This window comes from Lygodium microphyllum, chromosome 7, assembly GCF_053477565.2.
Source record: "Lygodium microphyllum isolate KBCC chromosome 7, Lygodium_microphyllum_v1.1.10, whole genome shotgun sequence".
Lineage (NCBI taxonomy): Eukaryota > Viridiplantae > Streptophyta > Polypodiopsida > Schizaeales > Lygodiaceae > Lygodium > Lygodium microphyllum.
The window spans coordinates 133739929-133759698 of NC_141141.1; the positions used below are offsets into that span (position 1 = coordinate 133739929).

At 40.4% G+C, this 19770-nt stretch overlaps 1 protein-coding gene across 5 annotated transcripts; it reads right to left on the reverse strand.

The window, feature by feature from the left end:
* Positions 1-2320: 2320 nt before the first annotated feature.
* LOC148033986 (uncharacterized) lies at positions 2321-19495 on the reverse strand. 5 transcript variants are annotated; one of them, XM_087681976.1, is made up of 4 exons: positions 19294-19495; positions 16710-16751; positions 16505-16567; positions 2321-2768 (listed from the first exon to the last, which is right to left on the reverse strand). In XM_087681976.1, exons 1-4 carry the CDS (start codon positions 19447-19449, stop codon positions 2520-2522), a joined length of 510 nt encoding a protein of 169 aa, XP_087538102.1. In that variant the 5' UTR covers positions 19450-19495; the 3' UTR covers positions 2321-2519. The 5 variants fall into 5 exon arrangements, with proteins under 5 accessions (XP_087538102.1, XP_087538101.1, XP_087538105.1 ...); XM_087681975.1 differs by having other exon boundaries at positions 2321-2777; XM_087681979.1 differs by lacking the exon at positions 2321-2768 and adding an exon at positions 2784-3528.
* Between the last annotated feature and the right edge of the window lie 275 nt (positions 19496-19770).

Genomic DNA, 19770 nt, shown 5'->3' on the forward strand with positions numbered 1-19770 from the left:
CCAAACCAATGAGTCTCTATATAACAAGGATATTTTATGGCCTATTCGTGTATTTTATGGGGCACCCTCCAATGGACAATGGATTCCTTGAATGGTTTTGGCATGCATTCAACACCAAAAAGAGCACTCATGTAGGTTAGCTTTGTTGGGAGATGGTTGTTTTTGCTACTAGTGACCTCCATGTAGTGTGCATGATTGGATACTTAATATTTCTTGTGAGTTTAAGAGAATTTGGCATACTCACTGTCTTGGAGCTCTAATTTTTCTTTTGAGGAAGTTCTTTCCTATTTCTTGTGAGTTTAAGAGAATCTGGCATACTCCCTATTTTGGAGCTCTAATTTTTCTTTTTGAGGAAGTTCTTTCCTATGAATGCTATGCATAGATCACTACTCCAAGACTTGCAATGTGGCTTGGTGGAGAAATGGCAACCCTAGCAAAAAACAATAGACAAAGTCTCTCTTATATACCCTTGCCATTGCAACTACCATGGAGCACAACAATGTGTGATGCAAAGAGCTTTTGTTGTTGTGTCTTGGTCATTTTCTTAATGATACATTATTGCATCTTCTTAAAGAAGTTGAACTTTTCATTAAGGATTACAAATGGGGTAAAGTTGAAGTTGCAAAAGTTCAACTAAAAGGTAAATGCACTCAAGCTTTTTCAACTCCATGAAGGCTAAGCACAAGCATAAGCTAATAACAATGATAGAGAATGACCAAGGGAATATTCTCTAAGATGAAGATGATATAACGAAAGCCTTCAACGGTCATCTCTATGCAATAGTTGGTACCCAACCTGAGGTGCCTTCAGATGATAATCTACAAGTAACTTCCTTTTTGGTTGTTGAGGAGCCAATTATTGGTAAGGAAGAAGCTATATTATTGGAGAGGCCTTATTTTGAAGAAGAATCACATACTGTGGTGGGAAAAATGTAAAGCGGTAAATCTCTAAGACTAGATGGAATCCTCGTAAAAGTGCCTTGGTCTTTGTGGGAGGTAATGTTCATCTCATTTCATGTAAATTGTTGAATAGTAGGATTAAGGAAGTTCTTCCTAAGGAGAGCAATAGTGAATCAATTAAATCTCTACCTAAATCTATTTGTCTGTGAAAGATGTCATAATGGAGGCCTTGAATAATGTCAAATGTTGTCTACAAGCTGCTAACTTGAGCAGTAGTATATAAGATCAAATTCTTATTGACCGAGATTATACATCAAATGTTGTTTATCATGTGATAACTTAACCAATGGCATACAAGATCAAATTCTCACTGACCAAGATTATGCATCATATACAGCATGGTTTTATTGATTGTACGAGAACACATGACGTTCTCATCTTATCTTCTCCATCGATCATTTACATAGTCTAGGGATGAATTTTCTACTTACTGAAATGGGTTTTGGTAAGGTACCTAACAATTCATACCTAAAGTCATGAGAATTATGAGGTTTGGCAAAGGCATTGCGAGACATGACACAAACCTATTTCTCTAATGCTACAACTATATTGTTTTCAAATGGAGTATGGTTTACGTCCCCTCCCCTTTGGAGAAATCAATTCAACCCCTTGCTCTTTACTCTAGTTAAATATTTACTTTTCCAAAATCTAGATTAAAGTGTTTAACAAGGGGAATAGTGTCACACCTTTTTTGCACGAGTCTTTGCAAATGATAACTCTAATTTAGAGGGATTTAATTTCTAACTCTAATTCAGCCATAGCCACCTAAATGAGAATTCTCTTAAAATATGGAATCTCTTGAGGGCAATTGCCATAGACTTGATTTGGAATGTAAGGAATTAAAGGTGTTATGTATATCATTGTCAAATGGTTTCATTGAAAGAGATAAGGGATGAAATGCTTTTTTGCAAAAATTGTTGAATGGTTTCATTGAGAGAGATGTGGCCTAAAGTGAACAAGGATGCACTCATAGCTTTGTTGGATTCTAAAAAGTAATGTTTACAAAAAGCTTTCTGAGTATTGATGTTTCTTTTTGGCTTAAGGGACATCTTTGAAAGGCATCTCTAAGGTACCGTAATTATTTATCTTATTAATACAACCATGCCTTGCAATTTTGAAAACTATCAAAGTGTCCAATAATACTTCCAAAAGGAAATGTATACAAGCATTCAATCTATCATCCCTACCAAATCTAGGAATGTCCACTCCATGAAGGGACCCCTACATAATACTTCCAAAAGGAAATGTATACAAGCATTCAATCATGTCAACTCCCTACATGGCTGTACACCACACCCCCTGCTCTCTCTCTCTCTCTCATGCTTGCAAATCCTAATCGATGGCAAAGAGGCACTCACAAAAAAGAAAACAAAACTCTCTCTCTTTCTTTGCAAACCAGAGCGTAGATATTGTTTACAGTGGATCCCATTCTCATTTGGATTTAAATGTACCGAAGTTAATTGCAATCAGCATGCATCTTGTTATTTGATTTACCCAGAAACAAGCAAGCGATTCTTAAAGAGGGAGACGCCAAGCGCATAGACTGAGTAGAGAGTCCATTTACTCAGGAGTGTGGCTCTCCGGGAAAGGAGCTCCATCATCCTCGTCTTTTGCTTCTGGTAAGATGTCCTTCAGAGCTTGAAGTACGAGGAGCGTGAAAGTGGTCTCGTCTAGGACGATCAGTTCATGGCTTTGACTCCTAATCCGGACCATCTGCAACTCATTTTGATTGTCAAGCTCGCGGATCGAGCTTCTTGCCATGGTTGCCAAGCCCAGACCATGGGTTGCATACTCTATCGTCCTCTTTTCCTGGATTTGCTAGCATCACCAAAGATTAAGCAGCATGTTCGCACACCAACGCACTTAACTGAGACGCCTGACAGCTTTAGAAACAATTGATTGTGACTTATGGTTCAAACGCCAATATACCAAGACATGGGTGTTCACGTGGGCGCCATATTTAGAGTTTAATCAAGACAATCCACTAGTTTGTGCATTTGTCTATACTGCCCATTGAATGAGTATCCCTTTGAAGCATTTATCCAAGTATTTTTCTTCAATGCGGTCACATGTATGAATTGAAGTGGTAGTAATATTTGCAACACCCTTAAAAGGGATAAGACCTACTAAGATACTTGCAACATCTCTACCCCCACTGGTGATAGACGAATTCGCTGCTTTAAAGTCTCGTGTATGGAGGAAGATACTTCGAGTATGAATTCCAGATTTCCAACTTGATCAAGCTAATATATCAGTTTGCTTGGAACATTTGTTTGTCTTGCTCATCAACAAAACTTTGCTTCAAAGATACATCCAAGTACTGGTGATTGACAAATTACTGGTTCAAAGCTTCAACCTTGGAGCGAGGTACATACAGCAGTTGTCCTGTAGCCTAAACTTGATCCATCTAGACTAGTATCCTAAACCCTTGCAGAATCAAAATGATCGCCATATTTAAGATTTCCTGAACCCTTAGATTGCTACCACATTGCCCTCCCAAAATAAGCATCTATGCGCAGGATGACGTTGAAGTTCAGTTAAGAGACACAGCAACAAAGAGAATTATAACCTGTCATGAGGGACTACTCTTAATCCTTGATCAACAGGCCTTTCCCTTCCCTCCTTGAAAACCAATTGTCATACCTCCTTCTTAGAGTATGTTCATATACCAGAAGAACTTCAGGAGGAACACAGGTGAATAATCCTTCCGATGTGCACAGATATTGGGTCAATAAATCAGTCCCTAAAGGGAATAAGCCCAAAGCCTTGTGAAAGGCTTTAGGTTTTTATAAGAAGAGCCTTTGTGAACATATCTGCCACTAGCACATTAACCAAGTCAATTTCACAATCAATAAGCAATTCCTCGACATAGCCTTGCTGCGTCTCAATGAGCTCTGTGAACATGAAAAACTGGATTTCTCTCAACTACTATAGCTCTGTGACTTTCATTGTAAATGGGTGTACTTGAGGATTGTCCAACACAAACATTGGCTAATAGGTGTCTAACCACATTCCAAATTAGCCATAAATATTGCCTAGCCCCATAGCTAGAGGTGCCCATTGATCATCAAGACATGGAACACGAAACAAGGAAAAGGATGGATGGGAGAGTATATAAAAAACGCAGCAAAAAATTCATCATGCATGTCTGAGAGGGGCTGATATCTGACCAAGTAGTGGCTGCTGGTTGCTTGTACAAAGTTGGAGAGACGTTGCACATATAAAACATGCAAAATGGGCCACATACATCCAAAAATGGATCCTAAAAACAGGTAAATGATGGGACAAATTTGGGTATTTAAAGGAGCCAAAATTGCCAAAATCACTGCCAAACCGTGCCATGTCACCTGTACGTGTCCCTCAACCAAGGATAGTTTGGGATGATGTTCCCACGTCCCAAAGCTTGTCAGACATCCCCTCATACTATGTCACCAATAAGTAGTCGAGCCAAGAAAAGCATGCAAAAAGTTTCCAATATCACTTATAGATATTATGGTGTCACAGCATCTTGCCCAATCACTTTGTAAAGGCATGATGTGTTAAGTACCTTCAATATGTCAAAAACATGGTTTAGCATTTGCAAATGCTTTGCTTGAGAGCTATGAATGAATCTACTCAATTGTGACCCTACACACTATACATCTGACCTTGCATGACATATACATCAAGCATCCCCTAGTCTATTGGCATAGTGTACATCACATGGCCCTCTTGCATTGGTGATAGAAAACATAAAGCTCATTTCTGAGACTGGTTGGTTTGCAACCCCATCCAAAAACGCTGCAAAACCTCTCTCACATACCTGGACTGTTGCACTATAATGCTCCACTCAACTTAGGGATCCGAATGCTGCTCAAATACTACTCCAAACTACAAAATTCAAATTTCCTGGTGTTCATGCAAGCCATAATTGAAAGTAATGCTCTTTTTTTAACACACAGAGGAGTAGCCCTTATTCATACCATTTCTACTTACTCTCTTCACATATCAGTCTGAATCTGGATTTTTCAATTTACTTTGCGTTAGCACCTAACTTACAACCCCAAGAAAAATACATAGCCTATAAGAGCAGTAACTGTCATGTCAAATGCTCACTATGATTCAGTATGAGATGTTGCAAGCACAACGTGCTGGTTTCAATCTCAAATCAAGGTAGCCGAGTTACATTAACTTCCTTGTGCAAATCATAATCAAGAATGTTGCCTCGATATCCAATTGATGCATTTGCCAATCATAATGGGCTCCAATAGCAATCATGCATCTAATGGTCGTCATACATGGGCTCCAATAGCAATCACGCATCTAATGGTCATCATACATGACATTGGTTATACATGACATTGGGTATGAGAAAGTAAAAGGCAGATCTTTGCTCTAATAAAGAGTTTCCAACAATCTTCTAGCAATCCAGAGCAACACTCTGATGGTGCTAAAAGTGTGTCACAATACACCCTATGGGCTAATTGTGAGCTGATTTTTGCATTCAAGCAATATTCCACAAATATGACATCCCTACTGACAATGATCTTGCAAAGTTAAGTCTTTGCCTAACAGGTTTTGGAAGCATGCTATCATGACATCTTACAAACTGTTGAATCAATCACCTACACAAGCATTATCAATTATATTGGCCCACCATTGACCCTGTCTTTTTAGCAAGGCTCAGCTATATGTTTGCAAGAGTACATAAAACATCCACAATTGGCCCTGAATATGTTTTTAAAGCACTGTTACTTTGGTTTAGATCAGCCTTTGAGGTTTTTTGAGCATCCTCACCACTCAAGCTCATGATGAAATTCAGTAAAATCAGCAATAGGTAGCAGCTAATTTGCTGCTTGATTTATCCTCCCTTGATAAAGGTGAACCTTAAAATGCGCAAACTCAAGAATTGACTGCTGTAGAGGAAGTATGAACAGCTTCCAGAGAGTGACTAGAAACATGGTGGGACAGCAAACTACCAGTCCCTTCTGACATAGCTGAGGCAGCCACTCACCATGCGTTAGGCAAGTGGACTATGCACTACTGACAACAACACATCAAGAGTCGCTACCTAAAGCCTCTAAGACTTTAATGTGAGCTTCATTCTAACCACCCATCATATATTTACCATATCAGCAAGCATGGCCCTCAAGCCCCCACCATATTTACACTTCCTCAAGTCCCCCAGCGCACACCCCCCCCCCCCCCCCGGTCTTACTTCCAACATTTGTAGTTTTGTAGTCAAACACAAACTGGTATTTAATCTCAGAGAATCTACTCTGTAGAATGGCTAGTTCCATCTCTACCACTGAATATGTTGGCAAGCAAACACATGTAGTCTGGACATATTCTCTACAAACAACCTAGCTAACTCTAGCATCTTGAGTTCAATCTTCCTATCCGACACAGCTTGGTTAACCCGATTTGAGTTGTAGTTTTGGATGGTTCTAGGTGATGCTATCATGAAATAGATGAAAATATTGTTCCACCCCTAGGTTTAGAGTAAGCCATCCACTTCTAGGCACTCAGCTTCATTGACCTAACACTTCTAAGCACCTGGTACATATTATTGGACATCCTTACTTAGAAGCTAATAACATGGCCTCTTAACTAGTGCATTGTCTTTGATATCCGTGGGGTGACCAGCACAAGATTGACAAGACACTCAACTACTGCTTGACAACAATGATCATCCTCCCATAATGACACCCTACATAAATGGGTAGCCCTTGCATAAAGGAAAAATTTTCCAACAATTGTTTTCATCATCCATTTCAAGACTCATTAAGTATGACATTATACAACTTGTTGGATGCATCAACACAAATGAGAGCAATGGAACTGAATCCACTAGTGTGCAATGATGACAAGATATAATAGTCATCACCGCAATGGAGCAACAATGGTAGCTCCCATCCACATCATTTACTACAACTGTCTCATCCAAGGAGTAATAAGATACCACAATGAGATACAAAAGTACAAGTGTACTAACAAAGACATGTTGAGCAGCAATAATTATGGCTAGCACTAAATATTGATTTACATGCATTAATGCCTAATTATTGCTCCTTAATTCAGCCCCAAAAAGCTTTTTTCTCCTAAGATAAGACATGCACCCGAACACCCACAAGGATGGGTGCCTCCCTTCCAAACATTAGCCAAGAGAGCGAGCAAGAGCCACGTTGGCATTTTTCCCATGCATAGATAAAATCGCTCATGTGCAAAATGAACAAGGAAGCTTGATCGCATTGGGACCCTCCTCGTCAGTTGCCAAGGAGGACAACCAACCAAGTGGGCAAGTGGGCAAGTGGGCAAGAGCCCAAACTTATGAAGACATCATGCCAACATAGGTGTCCAACCAAGTGATGCATCTAGCAAGACTTGAACCTACAACCTAACAATTGTGAGCCCAAGTGCTAATCACTAGACCATCACTTTTGGGACAGCCCCAAAAAGCTTTCTTATTATTAAAAGAATTTTATTTGCACGTAAGGACCAATGCTCTAAAATCCCCTATAAAAAGGCATCCCTATGGGTCACTCTCAACCACTTTAGACCACCCCCATTCACTCTTCTTCTCCCAACTGCTCTCCTTGTCACGGGCACGTGTATTTTTATTGCTTAGCTTTGGCTGCACATGTAAAGTGTATATTAATAGTGGCACGATGACAAGTCCAAAACCTAAATTATGACAAGTTATACTAGACAAGTATTTGTGGGTGCTTGGTGTCAGTCCAATAATTAATTGATGTAAACTAAGTCTAGAGGCTGAGACTTACATTAGAAGTTATGCCACTTCGTAGTCAAGGAGAGAACATGCCATGCTCGCTTGTGGGATCTTGTTTGGGGATGGCTAAGGGTAAAATGGTGGCCATTCCAACCAAGCAATTGAGAGAGAACCTTAGTGGGCAAGAGGCTACTAGAATCAAGCAATAGCAGACTGCACGTATAAGATAAGACAAGGCAATAGGTTTTATCCTTCACCTTAGTGAGAGGCGGCAATTAAATAGGAGGGCTCGACGGCCATGCTGTAATTTTAACCCCCTTTCTATTACGAGGACGCGTAATTTTGTTGCTTTGCTTAGCATTTGATGAAAAGTTAATCAAATGTGCTAATGTGACTTGCACATGTGAGGTGTAAGTTAATTATTTCACAGTGTGACACCCAAGACCCCAAGATATCAGCAAGTATCAAAGGCAAAAGTTGTAATAAGTTATGCCTGATAGGTACTAGGTGGTACCCAGTGTCAGTTTTGGGCCTAGACCAATTTATTGGCTACTAACGTCAATGGTAACATTAGAGACTAAGGGCTAATAACTGCTCAAGGATACTTGGAAGACAAATTGGCCTAGCCAATTTAATTATTGGCTAGTGAAACTAATTTTCTAAGTACTAGAATAATAAGCTAGATAATGGTAGAAAATGGGATTAGAAGGCTGCCACTTGGCAAAACTTGCCCACGCAAGTGGAAAAAACGTTTTAGGGACTGGTGGAAGTCTATTCTAGCCATTGTGAGAGAAAATGAGGCTATTAGAAAGCAAGGAGAGACTGTTGATGTGATTTGCAACCACCAAGGATCAATCCTACAGCATGTGCGCAGTTTGGAGCCCTCCAGGAGCAAGTGACAATAGACCAAGGTCCTTCTGGTGCAAATGACAACATACAGGAGGGGGCAGCAGTCTTTCTAGTGGTCCTAAGCTGTAGATGACAACTTCCATGGCTATTTCAACAAGGCAACATTAGCTTTTCAGTGTTTCTCGCGATGAAACTCTAAAATTTCTCTCTCTATAGCATTCTCTCTTATCCCCCAACCATCTCTCAAGTTATCTTAGCATTTTCCAGCAATTTGAGCCAGTAGAGAAAGAGATTTCAGTCAATTTCTGCTGTAAACCCTAATTTACAATAGAAATTTTAGGGAGATTCAAGAGGCCAGCTAAGCAATATCGGATTTGGGGCTGAATTTGTCTTTCAAGAAGCAAGCTAAAAGCCAATTCCCAAGGAAACCAAGGTGCAAATCAGTTTGGAGGCTTGCTGGTCAATTTTCATAGCAAGAGACACTTGGATTAGCGGAGGAGATCAGAGGAACTTAGTTTTACTCCTTCCATTTGTTATATAAGATAAAAAAATACTGCAAGGGGCACTAGTTTTGGGGACAACAGAGTGTCTAATATCCAGTGTTAAAGTGATAAAGTGTGCATTTCAATTTACGTGAATTTTATGCTTGCTGTAATTAGTACTAAACCAGGTTATTTACCACCCTATCCAAGGAGAAAGGCCAATTTCATGGTTCCATTGCCAGGATACCACTCAATCCTTTGACTTCGTGGACTTGAGGCACCTAATTGAAGGTCAAAAGCTTTGCTCCAGTGCTGAAATTGTATTCAACTGAGCATTACAGCAAGAATGTCTTCAGATAGTGAGATGGGATCAAGCAAACAAGGATGATGCAGCTCGATCTGAAAATTGTGTTGGGAAAAATGCAATGCCTCATCTTGGACAAGGCACGCAACATGGACAGCAAGCTAATAATGTTGGTTTAGACCAAAATGTGAGTCTTTCTAGGCCTTTAGGAGCTTTGAGACAGTAAGATGCACTGAAGCAAGGGCCAATACTACAACATGATGTTCCAAACACGGGTAGTGAGCATAAGCAAATAATGCTAGTGGGGTTTATGTATGGTTCTTAGAAAGGGAAAGCCAAATAAAAGGGCCCATCTACTTCAACCGAACGAAATTTCAATCTTCTCTATCTCACTCTAAGTAAATTGGTTTTGTAAGCATTCTGCCAATTGGGGTGGTGTCTTTAACCTTCGACCTAACTTACTGCCTACATGCCCTTTACGCCCAATCATTCCGAATAACACTTCCCCTCCCCCCCACACCCCCCCGTCTTACCACGGCTTCCGGCACGCAGTTAGCCGGGGCTTCTTCTTTAAGTTTTGTCACCAAGGCTAACTTAGAAGTGTCAATCCAATGTTTTTTGGACAACACGGCATGCACGCAATTATGGGGCAGCTAGGTTACTCTCATGGCGGTACTAGTTTCCATGATATAGGAATGTATTACACAACTCCTTATCATATGTAGCAGCCAATGCATGGTGTGCAAGGCTCAATGTATCCGAGTATGAATGGTAGTATGCATAACCTCATGGATAACAATGTTGGCATGATGCCGGGGCACAAAGTGGCAAGTTTGACAATGCATATATGCAGCCCACTATGTTTGGGACTCATGGTATTAATGTTGGTCGTGCAAATGCTCCATATAGTACTGGTCACGAGAAAAAATGCAGGTAGTGATGCTTGCATGAGGAAAAATGCAACTAATAATGTATGTAATGTATGGGAAAATGCAACTAATAATGTATGCAATGTATGGAAAAATGTATCTTGGTATGGCTAGTGGTATGCAAATTCTCATGCACAATCACATTGCAATGGTCCAAAGTATGCAAACAAGAATGTTTCCTAATGCATCTTGTGCTCCTAGTATGTCGAAAGCACATGAGGGACTAGTCAACTGGATGCAATATTGTATATTAGTTAAGTTGGAATTGCAGCAACGTAAAAGTATAAAGCATCGCAATACCTAAGGGAAAGAAAGACCTACAACCTAGTGAGATTTCAAGGCAAGTAAAGCTAGAGGTAAAGTTTTGCTTCTTGGTGAAGCTTCATCATTGTTTCACCAATAGATGCAAAGTGGATGGAAGATGATGACTTGGTAGACCATCCTCAATTGTTAAAACTTTACTAAGATGTCTTTCAATTAGAACCAACTTTAGTTAGGTTCAACAGGGCAGGGTCCGAAGCATTACCTGATGCTCAAGGGGGAGATAGCACTTCCACTCCCCCAGTTATGGACAACTCTCGTATGTAGTGGATCTCAAATGTATTCAATATGCATCCAAGGTACTATGCTAATAGTACATCTACCATGAGGTCACTACTCAATGTACTAGTCACTGTGAGATGTATGCAAATGAGTATGAGTTTCATGTGAGCATTGAAACTATACTTTTGCATCAGTTTATGATCAGTTTGGCATGAGTTTTTGACTCAGTTTAAGAAAAAATTCTGATTAGTTTCAGCTCAGTTTTTTATCAGTTTGAGAACCATTTATGGTCACTTTTGGAATCAGTTTTTGCATTAGTTACTGATCAATTTTGCAATTAGTTTGTGATCAGTTTGGGGTCACATTTGCAGCAATATGTGATCAGTTCTCAAATCAACAAAGTGATCAGATTATACTCAGTTTTCAATGGTTTTCAGTGGGTTCCATGGACAGTAGCATGTTAGTAAATGCCATTGGCAATTTCAGAATGGTTTAAGCCAAATTAGTGCTTTTCTATGGTCGATAGTTAGAACAGTTCAGAAACATGAGTTATCGATGCATCCAATGGGTTTCTAACAATAGTTCTGGACTAATTTTCAATTTTATGTTATGTATATGCTGGCTGGAAATTTTCAGCAGGCTTTGTACAAATTGCATGGTTAGATAGCAGTGGCCAATGTTGTGACTATGATGCCTTACGAAAATTCCAATGCAATAATGCTTTTCCTTTGGCACAATGCAATGCAATCGAGGACGATTGCAAAGATTTCAAGGGGGTGGCTGTCACAAGGACGCAAAATTTTATTGCTTTGCTTAGCATTTCATTAAAAGTTAACCAAATGTACTAACGTGACTTGCACATGTGAGGTGCAAGTTAATTATTTCACAGTGTGGGACCCAAGACCCTAAGATATCAATAGATATCAAAGGCAAAAGGTGTAATAAGTTATGCTTGATAGATATTAGGTGGTACCCAGTGTCAAATTTGAACCTAGATCAAATTTATTGGCTACTAATATTAGTGGTAACATTAAGGACTAGGCATTAATTAATTAATGCCAATCTAAGGACTAATAACTACTCAAGGATACTTGGAGGACAAATTGGCCTAGCCAATTTAATTATTAGCTGGTGAAATTAATTTTTCAAGTACTAGAATAATTATTAAATTAATTTTTAAAATTAGCCATTGATGCTCACCTTCGCGCTTCCTCGCTCCATTCCTTGCATCTTATCACGAATCAATACCCACTCCCCCTCATCCTCTCAGCCCACATGAACAGCAATTATGTTAAGAGAAAAAGACTAAAATCTAAACTTTCCATAGAATGCATCATTTCTCCTGTTGTTTGCGGCGATATGGGACAAAGAAATCAAGGATTTTAGAGCTAGGAGGAGAAGGCATGATTCGGAGAGGCACAAAATGGCGCCCCCTTCATTCGTGATATTATAAGCTGGACAATGCTAAAAAATGGGATTAGAAGGCTATCACTTGGCAAAACTTGCCCATGCAAGTGAAAAAAACGTTTTTAGGGGCTGATGGAAGTCTATTCCAACCATCATGAGAGAGGAGAAGATTGTTATAGAGCAAGGAGAGGTTACTCATGTGATTCACAACCACTAGGGATCAATCCTACAGCATGTGACACTAGTCTGAGTCTATTCCAACAATCATGAGAGAGGAGGAGATTGTTATAGAGCAAGGAGAGGTTACTCATGTGATTTGCAAGCATGTGACACCAGTCTAGAGTCCTCCAGAAGCAAGTAACAGCAACCCAAGGTCCTTCTAGTACGGATGACAATATACAAGAGGAGGCAGCAATCTTTCTATTGGTCTTAATCTATAGATAACAGCTTCCATGGTTGTTTGAGCAAGACAACAAGAGCTTTTCAACTTTTCTCGCAATGAAACTCTAAGAGTTCTCTCTCTACAGCATTCTCTCTCATCCTGCAACCATCTCTCAAGTTATCTCAATACTTTCCAACAGTTTGAGCCATCAAAGAAAGAGATTTCAATCAATCTTTGCTATAAACCCTAATTTACAACAAAAATTAGGATTTAACTGTCACCTCGGGATGCATGCTTAGAAATAAGGGCCTTGGACTTGTATTCCAACAATTGAAATTGAGAAATTTTAAAAAGATTCAAGAGGCCAGCTAGCCAATATCAGATTTGGGGCTGAATTTGTCTTTTAAGGAGCAAGGTAAAGGGCAATCCCCAAACAAACCAAGGGGAAAATTGGTTTGAAGGCTTGCTGATCAGTTTTGACAACAAGAGGCACTTGGATTAGCGGAGAAGATCAAAGAATGTTAGTTGTACTCCTTTCATTTGCAATATAAAATAATGAAATTTCGCAAGGGGTGCCAATTTTGGGAGCAACAGGATGTCCAATGTCCAAGATTAAAGTGGTAAAGTGTGCCTTTTTTGTTTACGTGAATTTTATGCTTACTATAATTAGTGCTTAATTGGGTTATTTATCACCCTATCCAAGAAGGAATGTTAGTTTCACCTTTCAAAGCTGTTAGCACCATCAGAGCTACTATTCAAAAGATTCTCCCTTTAGCTTATTCCTTTTTTTTTGTGAAGAAGTTTAAATTAATATATAGAAATAGATCTTCTAGCCAGCCAAGCATGATCAAGGATCGGTAACAAATACTCATGAAAAGGTTATGAAAACACCATGCTACAAAAACAAAAGAAGAGAATCACGAAGGGAGCACAACAAGGATGGAGCAAACAATATCCATACTATTATGCCAAATTACTTTCATGGTTTCGATTGGCTTCAATTGATTCTCTCTCTCTCTCTCTCTCTCTCTCTCTCTCTCTCTCTCTCTCTCTCTCTCATATATAAATTCTCAATAATCTATAGTAGATTGGAGGTGGACAATAGTGCTTTTGGTGCCAAAGCCCTAATTTAAATTACAACTAATCTGAAAAGGATTCACCCACATTTATTTAGGCCTGCATGCAAGTATTCTTGATTCAATTTGTACCCAAATTGTAGCAAAATCAAGGGCCAAACTAAATCCTAATATTGCTACTTATTTGTGACAGCCCAATGTATCAAAATATGTGGAGAGATCAGCCTATATCTCAATATATTACAAATTGGAGCAATATAGGATAAAGAGAGACCATGAGAGGTGCCATTTGTTGGGACCAATCAAGTGTTAACTATCCAAGATTTATGTGGTGAAGTAATTACTTGAGATTTGTGAATTTTATGCTTGCTGTAAATTGTATTAAATCAGGTCATCTACCACCCTATGTAGGAAGAAAGTTTGGTTCCACTCCCTATTCTCTGAGTGCTGGCCCCTTCTCCTGCAAGCGCTTGGTGAATACTATCACAATAGAGTTGCTACTCCCCCATTGGATGCCTTGGATCTATTGTCATCTAAGATCGGATGCCGCCTAACAATTGCCCATCACTAGTGACTTGCTACCCAACTACACTCTACAACGGAAGGCTCCAATCATCAATGGTGCATTTTCTGCTGCCGCTCCTACTACAGCTTGCTAATTACTTTCTAGAGTAGTCATCTACCTTTATCAGTAAACTTTTTTTTTTTTGCCAAAGAAACTATTCCAAGTATACTTCTCGATGTATATCTACGTTCAAAGCCTCCTTGATTAAGATTGACATATTGAAAATTATCTAGATCCTGCACACCAAAAGGAGAAACAAGGGAGGGTTTCAATTCATATGACTCAAAGGGGTTATACGAACGTGATGCTGATCTACCCCCAAAGCACATCAAGTGACCCACATTAGCATGCATACCTTGTCTAAAAACCATTGGATGGGCACTACCAAGTCGGCCTTGCATTTGCATTGATTGTCCCACTACTATCATTTGCTTTTGTTCACTAGGCACATTTGAAACATCACGAGATTGCATTGGCTCTTCCTTCGATACATTTTGTTGGTTTTATACCTATTGCACTGTTATAGGTTCAGTTAGAGTGGGTGATAATCATGTCTATGATATTGTTGGTACCAAAATGCAGTAATCTCTAGGGCTGGAACTAGTAAACGTAGCAATGTAACTACCTAAAGATGATGGCAGCTGATCAACAAAACCTATAGTAGATCTCCGAGAGTCTATGTCATTGGCCCAATCTAAATTTTTCCAACCTGTCAATAAGACCCCCTCTCAATACAAAATCCCATGGGTTGGAGTGCCCTACAAGTACCACAAAACCCACAAAGCAACCTGCCAATAGCACTGAAGAGATCTCTCATGAATGAACTCAAGATGGTAACTACAATAGAAACATCTAGTCAAGTATGAATGAGCCATATCATGGATCCAACTAGGCACCTATACCTAGCGACATCCGCTACTAGATGTGAGGAATACTGATGACTTGGACCGTGGGTGCATGGGCTATGAAATCAGCCTACAAGCAATCATGCTAAAGGCTGTCAATATCTCTGTTGTGAGATGAAAATACCAGTGGGCATCTGAAACACCTCTAGCCCAAGGAAAAAGTGAAGTCCAAGATCCATCATTTCAAACTCAGTGATCAGCATCTCTCTTGTGTATGCAATGTGCTCACAATGACTCCCATTAATGATCAAGTAATCAACATACAGAATGACATATGTCACCAACCCATCAAATAATCTAAAATAGAGGTTGGTGTCATAATCAAACTACTGGAAGCAATGGTCAAGAAAGAAGCAGTCTATGTATTGACACCAAACTTTGGGTGCTTGCTTCATGCCATAGAGGGCCTTTTGCAGCTGAAAAACACAATCCTCTGATCCTGGGACACGAAAACAGGGTGGCTGCTCCACATAAATCTCCTCCTGCAAATCACCATAAATCTCCTCCTACAAATCACCATTTAAAAGGGCAGACCTGACGCCCTCTAAGAAATAGGCCACCCATGATGAGCTCTCAATGCCAAAACCAACCTAATGGTAGATATGCGGGCCATCGGGGCAAAGGTCTTTACATAGTTCAAGCCAAGCTTCTCGCCAAAAATCTTGGCAACAAGCCTAGCTTTGCACTTGTCCAAGGTGCCATCAGCGGAATACTTGGTATTGTAGACCCACTTGACCCAATCATTTTTCTCCAAAGAAAACATGGAACCAAGTACCAAGTGTGATTCCTTTCAATGGAATCAAGCTCATCCTGCATGGTACCACACCATATATCCTAAATCAAAGCCTTTTCAATAGAAGTAGGCTCATTGTCCTCCATAATTTGTGCATCAACGCATAGTTCACACTAAGTGAACCAACATGCTGCTACTGTCCCTACAAATGTTGAATCCTTTGTGATCTGCTAAGGCCATCCCGACTAGTCTCTGGAAAGGAATGGAGCCCCAAACTCCTGTGAGAGTCTGGACTCTGGAACCATCAGGGGACCTACAAGCCTGGCTGTTGTGAAGTCTGTAGCTCCTCCTGGTCACCTGAAGGGGGGGTAAGGCGGGAGCAAGGGTGGTTCTGGGTGAGGGCATGGGGGCAGAGAGAGAGAGAGAGAGAGAGAGAAGAGGGGCCTTCTTCATTGGCAGTTTAGCAACATTTAATATGCAGGCATCCTTCCCAGGGATGACTTGCTTTCCTGGCCTGCTGTAGTTTCTTCAATTTCCTTGTCAGATATATAGTTCCATTGTAACTCCTGTATTGTCAGCATATAGTTCACTTGTATTCTGTGCTTCAGGTAATTAATACAATTAACCTTTACAAAAAAAACGAAACAAAAAGACAACTTACATCAGTAAGAGTTGAACGTAAGACATGCCCATCCTTGTCAACAATGATTACCCCTAATACATTCTGCACGTAAACGTGTTCTCTACATGATTATTCAGGAACTCCCCATGTTTTTGTAACAAAGTTCTCATAAGTGACAATGAAAAAGACAAAAACATCCAATTAAATAATTGTCTCTAACTGTAGCCATGAATCAGAAGCCTACCTTAAGACTGCTTATTCGCTTTATTGCCCTTTCTGCCTCACTCTGTCAAGTGAACATGCATAAAATAAAGTTATCGGTACCGAATAGATCAAAACAAATGAATATTGAAGATATAGTACCAAAACTGAGATGCTTTGAATGTGTTAAGCTTGTAAATTTCAACTGATACCAAGCATCTGAATTAAGATGAGAAGTTGATGGAAGCCAAGTTAGCCAAGATAAGCACAAATACCACTGCACACTGCATTTTATTTAGTGCAATGATCCACCCTGCCTACAATGAGATAAGATGCTGGCATTGCCTTTTCCACAAGCATCAGTTACCCTGAGCCAGATTATGGCATGCCCTGATCAGATATGCTTGTTTTAATAGACCTTACATTGCCACCTTATTCACCCATCATGCACCAAGGTCTCTCTATATAAAGAAGCTAATAGCTATGCAGCTTGGAACAGAAAAGCAGCCCTCTAGTAGAGGGGGTGTGTGACCAACACGGATCTAGTTGACACCAGCCCATTGTTAGAGCTCCAAATGACGCAGCTGGATGCTTCATGGCAATACAACAAGCAACCAATTAAGCTGCAGGGAGCAGCAAGGGCCAAATGGGCTGCAACTGCACAGCGATAGAAATTGGACAACTGATGTCAGATCCAATCCTGACCAAGTCGGCGGATCCAATCCTGACCAAATCAACCATAGAAATTGGGCAACTGATGTCAGATCCAATCCTGACAAAGTCAGCCTGTTTTCAAACCCCTGCAGAGACCAGAAGCCTTTCCTCTCCTCATTCTCAAGCATTGGAACTCCATACCCCTGTGCCTCCCACTTCCAATAATTGTGCATTTTCCCACAATTCTTAAAATTCCATTTACAGCACCCTCCTGCATTGTTTCAGCCCCATCCCTTGAATGCCTAGGCTAGCCCAGGCTCAATGTGCTTTTTTTGCTTTTTTGCCTTTTAGTGCAACTTTGATTGTCAGCTGATTTCACATGATCTAGTGTTACAGACTACACCACCCCATAAACAATCTTGTTGCTCATTTTTTGTGCACTACATTGCCTTCTATGCCCTACTATCCATGAGGACTACAGCCTATAGCACCCTATAAACAATCTTGTTGCCCATTTTATATGCATTGCCTTGCCTTCCATGCCTTCTTCACCATGAGGACATGGTTACAACAAGGGAAATTAACCCATTGGTAGGCCCTTGTCCACATTGGCAGAATAATAATCACAAAAGCTCTAAGCTAAACCTTGGCACAATCCTTCCATTAGCTGATTGTGTAATTCACAAGAAGATTGCATGCCCCTCTGGCCATCTTAAGTTGGTCCATCTCCCACACCTAGTGAGCATCTATGTCACCATCCTCCTTGATTCTGATGGTGTAAATTGGATTTGCGCCTTGAGCAAAAGATTGTAATTCTCATTAGTTGAGGCTCATGCAGGACTTTTGAAGTGGAGTTACATGCGCTTTGTTCATGATTGGGAAAGGGGGAGTCTGATTTATGAATAGATTGCTACATTTTCTCTACCGCATAGTTGCCAAGAAACCCGTTTCATAAGGTTAGGAAACTCGTAGCATACCTAGGCATTTCATAAATGTATGAAACACCTATATTAAACTTTCACAAAATCCACACATAAATGTCTTGGGACTTTTGTAATCATTGTTTATCACGGATTTATTTAATACATTGACATGGATATTGGTATTGATTCTTGGAGTTTTGCTTTGATTTGTTATCCGGGATGATTGCATATACTAATGGCTCCTTTTATAAAAAGTTGATGTTGGGCATGGATAGTGGACCATGATATATGTGAATATTGATGCTATGTTGAATGTTCATTTACATTGTATAGAATAATGAATAATGTCAATCTGAGTTTTCTATGTCACATGAGTCATATAGTGTATGCATATAAAACTTTCATACTTTTTTTCGTTTTCTATGTCACATGACTCATACGAAGCCTATGAAACCCATTTCACACCTCCCGTTTCAGAAACCCTTTGCAACTATGCTCTACAGCACCAAAATCTTGGCTACCTAAGTACTGCATTTGTTTAAGCTTTTCCAAAGGTCACATGATTCGCTGGTTTTATAGAGGAGGTGTGAGGATTCTGTTTTGAATTTGGTCTGCCTTCTGAACGTAAAGGAAAACCTGGTGGTTCACTGACCTCATAGACACGGCCACTATAATTTTCCGGAGTTTCATCAACTTGCCTATGAGTGTCTGCTTCGATGCTTCTTTGATTAATGGAAAAGTTGTCTATGAGTGTCTGCTTCAATGTCTGTGATAAGCAAGTGGCTCAATGTTTCTTTGATTGCTGTACGCTCTTTTCTCTATAGAGGTCCAAAATGCTTGGTTATCTGACTATCGCATTTGCTTGAGATTTTGGTTTTGATGATTTAAACGAGTGTTTTCCCTGCCGGTGGCTGCACACCTCCAACCTTATACCATGGAAGAATACCAACAGTATATGCCAATAAAGACGCAACACAGAACGATGCAAAGAAAAACCGCCTAATATTTCAAACGGTATAATCATAGGCTACAAAACTGCAAGTCCTTTACCTCCGATGCTGTACAATCAGCCTGCGCATTCTTGTCGCCGGGATTGTCCGGATTCTTTGTCGTTGTTGGTGGTGGTGGTGCTGTTGGATCTTGCTGCTGCTGCGGTGCGCCTGGAGGAAGAGGAGACGTGGCTTGCGCAGTTTGGAAGTCTGCCATCGTTCGAAGCGCAGTTACGTTTGCGAATGTGATTAACAACAGTAAAATGTCGATGTTTGCGATTTGACAACAGTAAAGCGGTAAGGGGGGGGGGGGGGGGGGGGGGGGGCCTCAGCACTAACTCCCACGGGGTCATTATGACCTCGGGGAGTTGGGATCAACGGCTCACGTTGATCCCCCTCCTCACGACCACGGCGCCATCGTCGATCTCAGGAGGATTAAACCCATCCTCAATTGGTCGTCCCGCCCGAGATCATAAACCAGACCCCCCGGAAAAGTGCGTCGTTGATTGGCAGTCTCCTACATGTCCGGCATGCGAAC